The sequence below is a fragment of the Coregonus clupeaformis genome, chromosome 16, assembly GCF_020615455.1.
Source record: "Coregonus clupeaformis isolate EN_2021a chromosome 16, ASM2061545v1, whole genome shotgun sequence".
Classification (NCBI taxonomy): Eukaryota; Metazoa; Chordata; class Actinopteri; order Salmoniformes; family Salmonidae; genus Coregonus; species Coregonus clupeaformis.
The window spans coordinates 10,594,976-10,607,338 of NC_059207.1; the positions used below are offsets into that span (position 1 = coordinate 10,594,976).

At 45.5% G+C, this 12,363-nt stretch overlaps 1 protein-coding gene across 2 annotated transcripts in view; it reads left to right on the plus strand.

Moving 5' to 3' along the window:
- Positions 1 to 11,915, plus strand: part of sh2b3 (SH2B adaptor protein 3) — a 63,024-nt gene extending 51,109 nt beyond the window's left edge. For both annotated transcript variants that reach the window (XM_041900268.2, XM_041900267.2), the window contains exons 3-8: positions 892 to 993; positions 1,231 to 1,325; positions 6,393 to 6,484; positions 6,788 to 7,002; positions 7,187 to 7,358; positions 10,809 to 11,915. In XM_041900268.2, the coding sequence (XP_041756202.2) occupies positions 892 to 993; positions 1,231 to 1,325; positions 6,393 to 6,484; positions 6,788 to 7,002; positions 7,187 to 7,358; positions 10,809 to 11,131 (999 nt within the window). In that variant the 3' untranslated portion in view covers positions 11,132 to 11,915. The remainder of the gene's footprint in view (positions 1 to 891; positions 994 to 1,230; positions 1,326 to 6,392; positions 6,485 to 6,787; positions 7,003 to 7,186; positions 7,359 to 10,808) is intronic.
- The last annotated feature ends 448 nt before the right edge of the window (positions 11,916 to 12,363 follow it).

Consider the following 12,363-nt stretch of genomic DNA (forward strand, 5'->3'; position numbering starts at 1 on the left):
AACAGAGTGGTGTTTGAGGTGGTGTGTTACTGGAACAGAGTGGTGTTTGAGGTGGTGTGTTACTGGAACAGAGTGGTGTTTGAGGTGGTGTGTTACTGGAACAGAGTGGTGTTTGGGGTGGTGTGTTACTGGAACAGAGTGGTGTTTGAGGTGGTGTGTTACTGGAACAGAGTGGTGTTTGGGGTGGTGTGTTACTGGAACAGAGTGGTGTTTGAGGTGGTGTGTTACTGGAACAGAGTGGTGTTTGAGGTGGTGTGTTACTGGAACAGAGTGGTATTTGAGGTGGTGTGTTACTGGAACAGAGTGGTATTTGAGGTGGTGTGTTACTGGAACAGAGTGGTGTTTGAGGTGGTGTGTTACTGGAACAGAGTGGTGTTTGAGGTGGTGTGTTACTGGAACAGAGTGGTGTTTGGGGTGGTGTGTTACTGGAACAGAGTGGTGTTTGAGGTGGTGTGTTACTGGAACAGAGTGGTGTTTGAGGTGGTGTTTGAGGTGGTGTGTTACTGGAACAGAGTGGTGTTTGAGGTGGTGTGTTACTGGAACAGAGTGGTGTTTGAGGTGGTGTGTTACTGGAACAGAGTGGTGTTTGAGGTGGTGTGTTAGTGGAACAGAGTGGTGTTTGAGGTGGTGTGTTACTGGAACAGAGTGGTGTTTGAGGTGGTGTGTTACTGGAACAGAGTGGTGTTTGAGGTGGTGTGTTACTGGAACAGAGTGGTGTTTGAGGTGGTGTGTTAGTGGAACAGAGTGGTGTTTGAGGGGTCTAGGACACGACATGCTGTAACAATGTCTGCTTGATTTCTGACTCTGTTTCTCTCTCTGTGTGTGTGTGTGTGCGTTTGTGTGTGTGTACACGTGTGTGTGTGTGTGTGTGTGTGTGTGTGTCTCCTCCAGGGCTCCAGTCCTAAACTGACAGCCCGTTGCTCAGACATCCTGGAGATCCGCCGCTGCAACTGTCTGGAGATGCCTGACAACACCAACACATTTGTTCTAAAGGTGAGGAAGAGGAGAGACCCCTGTTATTGCCTCATTTCTTGTCCTTTTCTCCACATCACCTTTTCTCTCTCACACACACACACACACACACACACACACACACACACACACACACACACACACCCTCTGCCAGACCTGCCTCAGTTTCTGTCTGTTCCAGTTCTTGAGTGTGTGTTTGTCACGTCTTTCTGTGTGCGTGTACAATCTCCTTTACCAGCAGTATTATCTCCTCCCCAGGTTAATCACTATCCAGGTAGTCTCATATTTGAGACTGACAATGACCAACAGGTCAGCTCCTGGACAACAGAACTTAAAGAATGGATAAAAAACAGGTGAGAGACGTGCCACATCTAACCTAAATGTTACCACTGTTTAAAATGCTACTCTCCTCCCCATCTACTGTCAGTCATTTTCTTCATCTAGCTTTATTCCGTGTGCGTGCGTGTGCGTGTGCGTGCGGAGCGGTGTCAGGTGCAGCCCCGTGAAAGAGGAAGCGTGGGGGAGGTGTGAGTCTCAGTGGGGGGATTTCAGGACCTTTCTGCAGAAGTCTGGATTCTCCATCTCACTTCCCCTCCCCAGACTCTGGTTCTCAGGCCAACACGTTTTCAGCTCTGCAGCACACATGTCCCAAGGCCACACACACACACACACACACACACACACACACATTTGAGTCTCATGCAGTACTGACATCTAGTAGTTAGCATACTGCTATAGGATACCACATTTGTCTTCAAAATAGATACCCTATAAAATGGCTGACGTGTTCTGGGAATGATGAGCTATTGGAGACATTGACACGGCTGTAATTTCCTGTTTTGGAGGATAAAATCGTGCACCAACCCATGGCATGGCCACACTTTCAACATGTCTGTTATCATGCTGTTCCAAATCTAGCAGTTACAGGACACAAGATTATAATCAAGATTGTATGAGTGTGCACATTCATTAGTTTGCGCATGTGTGCAGCTATTTTTCGTGTGATTTCGAGATATACAGTGTCTATAGAAAGTCTACACCCCCCTTGGATTTCTTCAGTTTATTGTGTTACAAAGTGGGATTAACAATCTACACAAAATGCTCTGTCAAAGTGGAAGAAAAATTCTAACATCTTTTAAAGATTAATGAAAAAGTATACCTTGATTAGATAAGTATTCACCCCCCTGAGTCAGTGCATGTTAGAAACACCTTTGGCAGTGATTACAGCTGTGAGTCTTCTTGGGTAAGTCTCATAAGAGCTTTGCACACCTGGATTGTGCAATATTTACCCATTGTTATTAAAACAATTTTTCAAGCTCTGTCAAGGTGTTGGGGTCAGGGTTAGACAGCAATTTTCATGTCTTGCCATAGATTTTCAAGCAGATTTAAGTCAAAACTGTAACTTACCTGCTCAGGAACATTCACTGTCTTCTTGGTAAGCAACTCCAGTGTAGATTTGGCTTTGTGTTTTAGGTTATTGTCCTGCTGAAAGGTGAATTCCTCTCCCAGTGTCTGGTGTAAAGCAGACTGAAGCAGGTTTTCCTCTAGGATTTTGCCAAAACTCCCGTCTTTGCTGATGTCAACCATACCCATACAATGATGCGGCCACCACCATGCTTGAAAATAATGAGGCAGTTACTCAGTGAAGTGTTGTGCATCCAAACATAAGGCTTAGCATTTAGGCCAAAAAGTATATTCCTTTGCTATATATTTTTTCCCCAGTATTACTTTAGTGCCTGCATACAAGATGCATGTTTTAAATAAAATAAAAAAATACTGGTTTGGAATACTTTTGTTTATTTTATTATTTTCACTCTGTAATTTTGGTATTTATTGTGGAGTCACTACAATGTTGTTGATCCATCCTCAGTTTTCTCCCATCACAGCCATTGTAGCTGTTGTAAAATCACCAATGGCCTCATGGTGACATCCGTAAGCAGTTTCCTTCCTGTCCTGCAGCTCAGTTCAGAAGGACGACTGTATCTTTGCATTGTCTGGGTGGTTTAATACATCATTCACAGCATAATTATTAACTTGACCATGCTTAAAGATATATTCAATGTCTGATTTGTTATTGTTACCCATCTACCAATCACTGCCCTTCTTTATGAGGCTTTCGAAAAGCTCCCTGGTGTTTGTACTAGAATCTGTGCTTGAAATTCAGTTCTTGACTAATGGAACCTTACAGATGATGTATGTATGGGGGACAAAGGAATGGGTAGTCTGCTGGCCCCCCTACCTCTGCGGAAGCACAGTTCCCGCTCAGCCCAGTCAAAACTGTTCGCTGCTCTGGCACCCCAATGGTGGAACAAGCTCCCTCACGACGCCAGGACAGCGGAGTCACTCACCACCTTCCGGAGACACTTGAAACCCCACCTTTTTAAGGAATACCTGGGATAGGATAAAGTAATCCTTCTACCCCCCCTTACCCCACCCCCAAAAAAATTAAAAATAAATAACATATTGTAAAGTGGTTATCCCACTGGCTATAAGGTGAATGCACCAATTTGTAAGTGGCTCTGGATAAGAGCGTCTGCTAAATGACGTAAATGTAGGTGTTCTAAAATCACGTCAACCCTTATTATTTCACACAACGTGAGTCCATATAACTTATTATGTGATTTGTTAAGCAAAATGTTAATTCTGAACTAATTTAGGCTTGTATTTTAGTTATTTAATTTGTAAAACATTTAGTATTTGGTGTAGATCAATGACAAATTACTATTAAATCTATTTCAATCCGACTTTGTAACACAACATTTTTTGAAAAAAGTTCAAGGGGGTGTAGACTTTCTATAGGCACTGTATATACACTGAACAAAAATATAAACGCAATGTAAAGTGTTGGTCCCATGTTTCACAAGCTGAAAAAAAAGATCCCAGAAATTTTCCATAGGCACAAAAAGCTTATTTCTCTCAAATTGTGTGCACAAATTTGTTTACATCCCTGCTAGTGAGCATTTCTCCTTTGCCAAGACAATCCATCTACATGACAGGTGTGGCATATCATGAAGTTGATTAAACAGCATGATCATTACACAGGTGCACCTTGTGCCAGAGACAATAAAAGGCCACTCTAAAATTTGCAGTTTTGTCACAACAGATGTCTCAAGTTTTGACTGCAGGAATGTTCAACAGAGCTGTTGCCAGAGAATGTAATGTTAATTTCTCTACCATAAGCCGCCTCCAACGTCATTTTAGAGAATTTAGCAGTACGTCCAACCGGCCTCACAACCGCAGACCACGTGTAACCACACCAGCACACTGATCTCCACTTCCGGCTTCTTCATCTGCAGGATCGTCTGAGACCAGCCACCCAGACTGTGGGTTTGCACAACCGAAGAATTTCTGCACAAACTGTCAAAAACCATCTCATAGAAGCTCGTCTGCGTGCTCGTCGTCTTCACCAGGGTCTTGACCTGACTGCAGATCGGCGTCGTAACTGACTTCAGTGGGCAAATGCACACCTTCGATGGCCACTGGCACACTGGAGAAGTGTACTCTTCACGGATGAATCCTGGTTTCAACTGTACCGGGCAGATGGCAGACAGCGTGTATAGCATCGTGTGGGCGAGCGGTTTGCTGATATCAACGTTGTGAACGGAGTGCCCCATGGTGGGGTTATGGTATGGGCAGGCATAAGCTACTGACAACCAACACAATTGCATTTTATCGATGGCAATTTGAATGCACAGAGATACCGTGACGAGATCCTGAGGCCCATTGTCGTGCCAGTCATCCGCCGCCATCACCTCATGTTTCAGCATGATAAGACTGAAACTGGTGGTCACACCAGATACTGACTGGTTTTATATCCATGACCCTAAAGGTATCTGTGACAAACAGATGCATATTTGTATTCCCAGTCATATGAAATCCATAGATTAGGGCCTAATGAATTTATTTCAATTGACTGATTTTCCTTATTAAAATATTTTAAATTATTGCATGTTGCGTTTATATTTTTGTTCAGTGTATATTTATATGCACCACGGCCAGTTTATTAGGTACACCCATCTAGTACCAGGTCAGACCCCACTTTGCCTCCAGAACAACCTGAATTCTTTGAGGCATGGAAACGTTGCTCAATTAGTATCAAGGGACCTAACGTGTGCCAGGAAAACTTTCTCCACACCATTACACCACCTCCACCAGCCTGTACCGTTGACACCAGGCAGGATGGGGCCATGGACTCATGCTGCTTATCCCAAATCCTGACTCTGCCATTCGCATGACGCAACAGGATCCGGGATTCTTTGGACCAGGCAATGTTTTTCCACTCCTTAATTGTTCAGTGTTGGTGATTGCGTGCCCACTGGAGCGGCTTCTTCTTCTTTTTAGCTGATAAGAGTGGAACCCGGTGTGATGGTCTGTGCATTCTGAGATGCCGTTCTGCACTCCACTGTTGTACTGCGCTGTTATTATGGCACGTCTGTTAACTTGCACGATTCTTGCCATTCTCCTTCGACCTCATCAACTAGCTGTTTTTGCCCACAGGACTGCCGCTGACTGGATGCTTTTTGTTTGTCGCACCATTCTCGGTAAACCCTAGACACTATTGCGTATGAAAGGAGGCCAGCCGTTTCTGAGATACTGGAACCGGCGTGCCTGGCACCGACGATCATACCACGCTCAAAGTCACTTAGGTCACTCGTTTTGCCCATTCTAACATTCAATCGAACAGTAACTGAATGCCTGGATGCCTGTCTGCTTGCATTTTCGTGAACGGGTGGTGTATCTAATAAACTAGCCACTGAGAGGACTCAATGTTAATACGTATGAGAAGGGAACTCCATCTCTCTCTCTCTCTGTGTCTCTGTCTGTCTCTCTCTGTCTTACTCACTCACACTCACAGAGAGAGGAGAAGGCTTGTCTTCCTGTTATTCGAAGTTCTCAGAACTGTAGTCAGCATTTTAAGCAGGATTTGATCTGTCTTCCTTCTCAACCTGGCTACCAAAGTGTACGTGTGTGTGTGTGTGTGTGTGTGTGTGTGCGTGCTTGTGTGTGGTGTTGCTTGGGGTGCGGGATTCATGTACAATAACATTTGGCGTTCTCAAGACTTAACAAGACACGCTTCCTGACCGAGCCCCAACGCTTTTGTGTGCCTCCATCCTGCTGCTTCCTGTAGACTCGATGGCCCCCAGTCCTCCCACTTCCTTTCTCCCCTCTGTGGTTCACACAATTAAATAAACCCATTTGTGTATTATTGTAATATTATACTAGTGTGATCTAAATAGGTTGGATTTTTATATTTGACTTCCTTGTGAATAATGCAGAATCATTAAAGAGCAGTTCACACATAGAGGTTGGAGTTGTCTAATCAAGTCAGTTGATGGCAGTGTCATTCCTAGGAGACTGGGCTAACGTTTCAGCCCACTGTGGATTGGCTGCTGCTAACTAAAGGTACTGTTTGTCCACAGGTCTGGAAGCGGAGATTTGGAACGCCTAACCTACCCTATGGACAATGCTGCGACGGCCAACCGGAGAGGGAGCTCCGAGTCAGGGAGTCAGGGTGGGTGTCAGGGTCAGGAAGGGGCGGACCTTCTTTCCCATGCGTGTCGTTTCACAACAAGGAAGTGTGTGAATATCTCAGGATTCTATTGTATCTTGATGTTTGAAATTATGCTGTAGTGGTTACGATTGTCTCAGTTGCTTAGAATCAGAGCATGGTGCTTGTAACAGTTTGAGGAGTTGTGGGTGTGATTCCTGCATGGGTGAACATAGCGGTAATTAGCTAATTGTGGATCAAAATGTCTGCTAAATGACCATGTTATTACATTCTATTCTTACGCCTTGCTTGTCGTCCCCCCTCTAGGCTCTGCAACCTTTGCCCTCTCGGAGCAGGTGTACCATAAGACTGACCACTTCCTGTGTTTGTACCCCTGGTTCCACGGCCCAATCTCGCGGGTCAAGGCGGCCCACCTGGTCCAGAACTCGGGCCTGGAGGGCCACGGAGTCTTCCTGGTGAGGCAGAGTGAGACCCGCCGCGGAGACTACGTCCTCACCTTCAACTACCAGGGCAAGGCCAAGGTGGGGCAGAGACACACACAGACAGGTTCTAGAATAATACCTTTTTAGTTTTTGATATAATGTTCTCTATAAAGATGTCTGAATAGAAGCACCATCATCTTGGTCATTGTTGTTAGTGTCCATGTAGTGATCCTTGTAAAATTGAAAGAAGACTTATTCTCTCTCTCGGTCTCCCTCTCTGCAGCACCTGCGTCTGTCTCTAACAGAGTGTGGTCAGTGTAGGGTGCAGCACCTGCGTTTCCCCTCCGTCATGGACATGCTCAGTCACTTCCGCCTCTACCCCATACCCCTGGAGTGTGTCGCCGCCTGCGACGTCACCCTGTCCAGCTTCGTGGTGGCCAACTCCACCACACAAGGTGAGTCTTCGTTACTGACCCCTGACCTCCACTAAAACACACACACACACACACACACACACACACACACACACACACACACACACACATACATACATACATACATACATACATACATATAACAGAGATGTTGATGACTAGCTAAATACTTTTTAACTTGGGGCTACTGCTAGTTTCAAGTTTTATTAGTTGTTAGTGGTGCGTGGGTCAGCTGCTTGTTCACCCGCACCACCCGCAATTACTAATAACCCATCCGCAATTACTAATAACCCATCCGCAATTACTAATAACCCATCCGCAATTACTAATAAAATAATATAATAATAATATGCCATTTAGCAGACGCTTTTATCCAAAGCGACTTACAGTCATGCGTGCATAATTGTTTTTGTGTATGGGTGGTCCCGGGGATCGAACCCACTACCTTGGCGTTACAAGCGCCGTGCTCTACCAGCTGAGCTACAGAGGACAATAACCCATCCGCAACTGCTCGATTATATGTGATAAAGTCCAAATTTGAGGCTTTTTTAGATAGGCCTGTTTCTGCTTATTTGTGACATTTTGGTAGACTATTTGTTAGTCAACTTGTCTATAATTAGATACATGCAGCTTCTCTTCTGTCATTACTTGTTGCCCTAGGAGACTAAATAAACCCAGAATAATGTCATGCATAACAAATAGACTACCAAAATGTTGGAAATTATAATCAGAAACATGGTTCATGAAATGTCCAACTTATTAACATCAGAAAACATTCATATTCTGGCCATCTCTGAAACACACGTAGATAATTCCTTTTGATGCAGTAGTAGCTATACATGGTTATAGCATGTACAGGAAAGATAGGAATGCAAATGGAGGTGTTGCTATATACACCACATGACCAAAAGTATGTGGACACCTGCTTGGCGAACATGTCATTCCAAAATCATGGGCATTAATATGGAGTTGGTCCCCCCTTTGCTGCTATAACAGCCTCCACTCTTCTGAAAAGGCTTTACACTAGATGTTAGAACATTGCTGCAGGGACTTGCTTCCATTCAGCCACAAGCATTAGTGAGGTCGGGCACTGATGTTGGGCGATTAGGCCTGGCTCGCAGTCGGCGTTTCAATTCATTCCAAAGGTGTTCAATGGGGTTGAGGTCAGGGCTCTGTGCAGGCCAGTCAATTTCTTCCACACCGATCTCGACAAACCATTTCTGTATGGACCTCGCTTTGTGCATTGTCATGCAAAACAGGAAAGGGCCTTCCCCAAACTGTTGCCACCATAGCAACACCCACCCGTAGTCTGCGCTACAGCAGGTATATCTCACTGGTCATCCCCAAAGCCAACACCTTCCAGTTCTCTGCTGCCAATGACTGGAACGAACTGCAAAAATCTCTGAAGCTGGAGACTCTTATCTCCCTCACTAACTTTAAGCATCAGTTGTCAGAGCAGCTTACTGATCACTGCACCTGTACACAGCCCATCTGAAATTAGCCCACCCATACCCATTTATTTTGCTCATTTGCACCCCATTATCTCTATTTGCACATCATCTCTAACATCATCTATCATTCCAGTGTTAATACTAAATAGTAATTATTTTGCACTATGGCCTATTTATTGCTTTACCTCCATATATTACTACATTTGCACACACTGTATATAGATTTTCTATTGTGTTATTGACTGTACGTTTTGTTTACCCCATATGTAACTCTGTGTTGTTGTTTTTATCACACTGCTTTGCTTTATCTTGGCCAGGTCGCAGTTGTAAATGAGAACTTGTTCTCAACTGGCTTACCTGGTTAAATAAAGGTGAAAAAAACTAAAAAGTTGGAAGCACAGAATCGTCATTGTATGTGTAGTGTTAAGATTTCCCTTCACTGGAACTAAGGGGCCTAGTACGTACCATTTAAAACAGCCCCAGACCATTATTCCTCCTCCACCAAACTTTACAGTTGGCACTATGCATTGGGGCAGGTAGCCTTCTCCTGGCATCCGCCAAACCTACATTCGTCCGTCGGACTGCCAGAGGGTGAAGCGTGATTCATCACTCCAGAGAACGCATTTCCACTACTCCAGAGTCCAATGGCTGCGAGCTTTACACCACTCCAGTCGACGCTTGGCATTGCGCGTGGTGATCTTAAGCTTGTGTGCAGCTGCTAGGCCATGGAAACCCATTTCATGAAGCTCCCGATGAACAGTTATTGTGCTGACGTTGCTTCCAGAGGCAGTTTGGAACTCGGTAGTGAGTGTTGCAACCGAGGACAAACTATTTTTACACGCTACGCGCTTCAGCACTCTGCAGTCCTGTTCTGTGAGCTTGTGTGGCCTACCACTTCGCGGTTGAGCCGTTGTTGCTCCTAGACCTCTCCGCTTCACAATAACAGCACTTACAGTTGACCGGGGCAGCTCTAGCAGAGCAGAAATGTGAGAAACTGACTTGTTGGAAAGGTGGCATCTTATGACAGAGCCACGTTGAAAGTCACTGAGCTCTTCAGTAAGGCCATTCTACTGGCAATGTTTGTTTATGGAGATTGCATGGCTGTGTGCTTGATTTTATACACCTGTCAGCAACAGGTTTGGCTGAAATAGCCGAATCCACTAATTTTTGAAGGGGTGTCCACATACTTTTGTGTATATATAGTGTATCTAAATCAGGCAAAAAAAACTATCCTACACCCCGTCAAAAAATAGTTCTGTTGTCTTTGAATGTAGCCTACAGCATTTTCTGTATTAGCGGGTTAGGGTCGGGTGCGGTCCTCAGATTTTCACATATAGTCGGGCGGTTGCGGACAGGTTATTAGTAATTGCGGGAGCGTGAACAAACAGCTGACCTGTGTGTGTGTGTGTGTGTGTGTGTGTGTGTGTGTGTGTGTGAGTGCATGTGTGCTAAGGTGCAGGTGGTCAGTCCAGTTCAAGTGTTCAGCAGTCTGATGGCTTGTAGAAAGAAACTGTCTCTGAGCCTGTTGTTATGCTCCAATAACGTGTGCCCTCTTGACAAGAGTGGTGGTGTTGGTGGTCCATGTCAAGTCCTCGGAGCATGTTCCCTCCTCTGCTTCCGGAAGTCGACAATCAGCTCCTTTTGTTTTGCTGACGTTGAGGGAGAGGTTGTTGTCCTGGCACCACAATGCCATTTGACTTACCTCCTCCCTATAGGCTGACTCCTTGTTGTTGGTCATCAGACCTACAGCCGTGGTGTTGACATGCAAACTGATGGAGTTGGTGTCGCGTTATGGTGATGTGCTAACACTTTACATAAAGATATTAACATTTTGCACACAAAAAAACGTATTTGAAAAATAGACAGTATTTTACTTTAATTGTTATTAATACAGCTACAACTATGGGAATATACAGGATAGGATATGGGAATCGGCACAAAAAGGATGTTACAAGTCAAAGCCTTTATTTATGTCAGCATAAATACTCTAATGTCATTGTGTCCCCTCGCCCTCTTTCAGGTCAGATTTCAGCAGCTGTCCTGGTTCCCTTCTCCCTGCACCGCTGGAGCTCCGAGCCCAGCCTGGCCCACAGCCCGCTCCCCTCAGCAGCCCCCTCCCCAGACCCCCTGCCCCAACCCAGGCACCCTCTCCCACGCACTGCGCCCTTCCCAGACCTTCCCACCTCGGGTCCCTTGCGTCGGAGCGAGTCGGTGGGCCGCAGACCCCTGCTGCGTCACCCCAACCCCCACCCACCCCTCCTCACTCAACGGGACTCCGACTACGAACTGGAGCCAGACAGAGGCCGCAAGAGGGCCATCGACAACCAGTACATGTTCCTCTAACTGGAGCCAGACAGTGGCCGCAAGCGGGCCATCGACAACCAGTACATGTTCCTCTAACTGGAGCCAGACACAGTGGCCGCAAGAGGGCCATCGACAACCAGTACATGTTCCTCTAACTGGAGCCAGACAGTGGCCGTAAGCGGGCCATCGACAACCAGTACATGTTCCTCTAACTGGAGCCAGACAGTGGCCGCAAGCGGGCCATCAACAACCAGTACATGTTCCTCTAACTGGCAGACTCCTGGTCACAGCCGACCCAGTGGTGGCTCTGAGACTCCAAGCGAGCGCAGGACGGACTCATGAGTGAACGTGTATGCCAGAATGGAGGTCTGTCTCGTGGGGTGGGTGTCAGAGTTCCGACCCGAGTGTCCATTATGAATGTATTTTTAGGAAAGTGTCTGTTCTATGATTATTCTCATTTTATGAAGCGGCTGTTGTGGTTGTTCTAAGGGATGTTGCTACATGGGAGTGGCGCTGGTGTGGAAGGTCTTCCCTCACTCCCTCTCCCTCCCCCTTCCATAGGGGTGAAGCATTAGGCAACACTCCCTCTCCCTCCCCCTTCTATAGGGGTGAAGCATTAGGCAACACTCCCTCCCCTCCACACACAAACACACTCCATTTTATAGTGTATTGTAATGTTCTTTGATACCCTGTGTATTAGTGTATTTCAAATGCACACATTGTATACACAGTGTACTTTTAAAACACTGTGTATTTTAGTACGCAGACTATTTTTGTAGAAAAGATGGTGTTGAAAAAGAAATAAAAAAAAGCTTAACTGTGATGACCCTAGGGCTGTTACGGTGACACATATTACCGCCACACTGGCGGTCACGAGTCATGACCAGTCAAATTCCATGTGACCGTTTAGTCACGGTAACTAGGCTTCTCCAAAACTACGCTCTGGTGCTGCTGCTGGTCATTAGTAGCCTACCAAACTTGCTAACTGCCTGGTACTCAGCTCTCTATTGTTCCTCTAATCACTCTGACATCAATGCAAATGTAATCGCAAATCAAACACTTCTTGAGAACCCATGAACTCATGTTGTGCAACATTTTTATAGGCTATGCAATTGCGTGAGAAAACAGTGTTTTGATGGTCTGTATTAAAAAGAGGAGGATCCCATCAGCTTTCTATAGGCTAGGCCTACTATATTTATTTCTCAACTTTCCTGATATTAAGCACATTGCTTCTCTTTAAAACAGGAGTATAGCCTACCTGGCTGGCATGA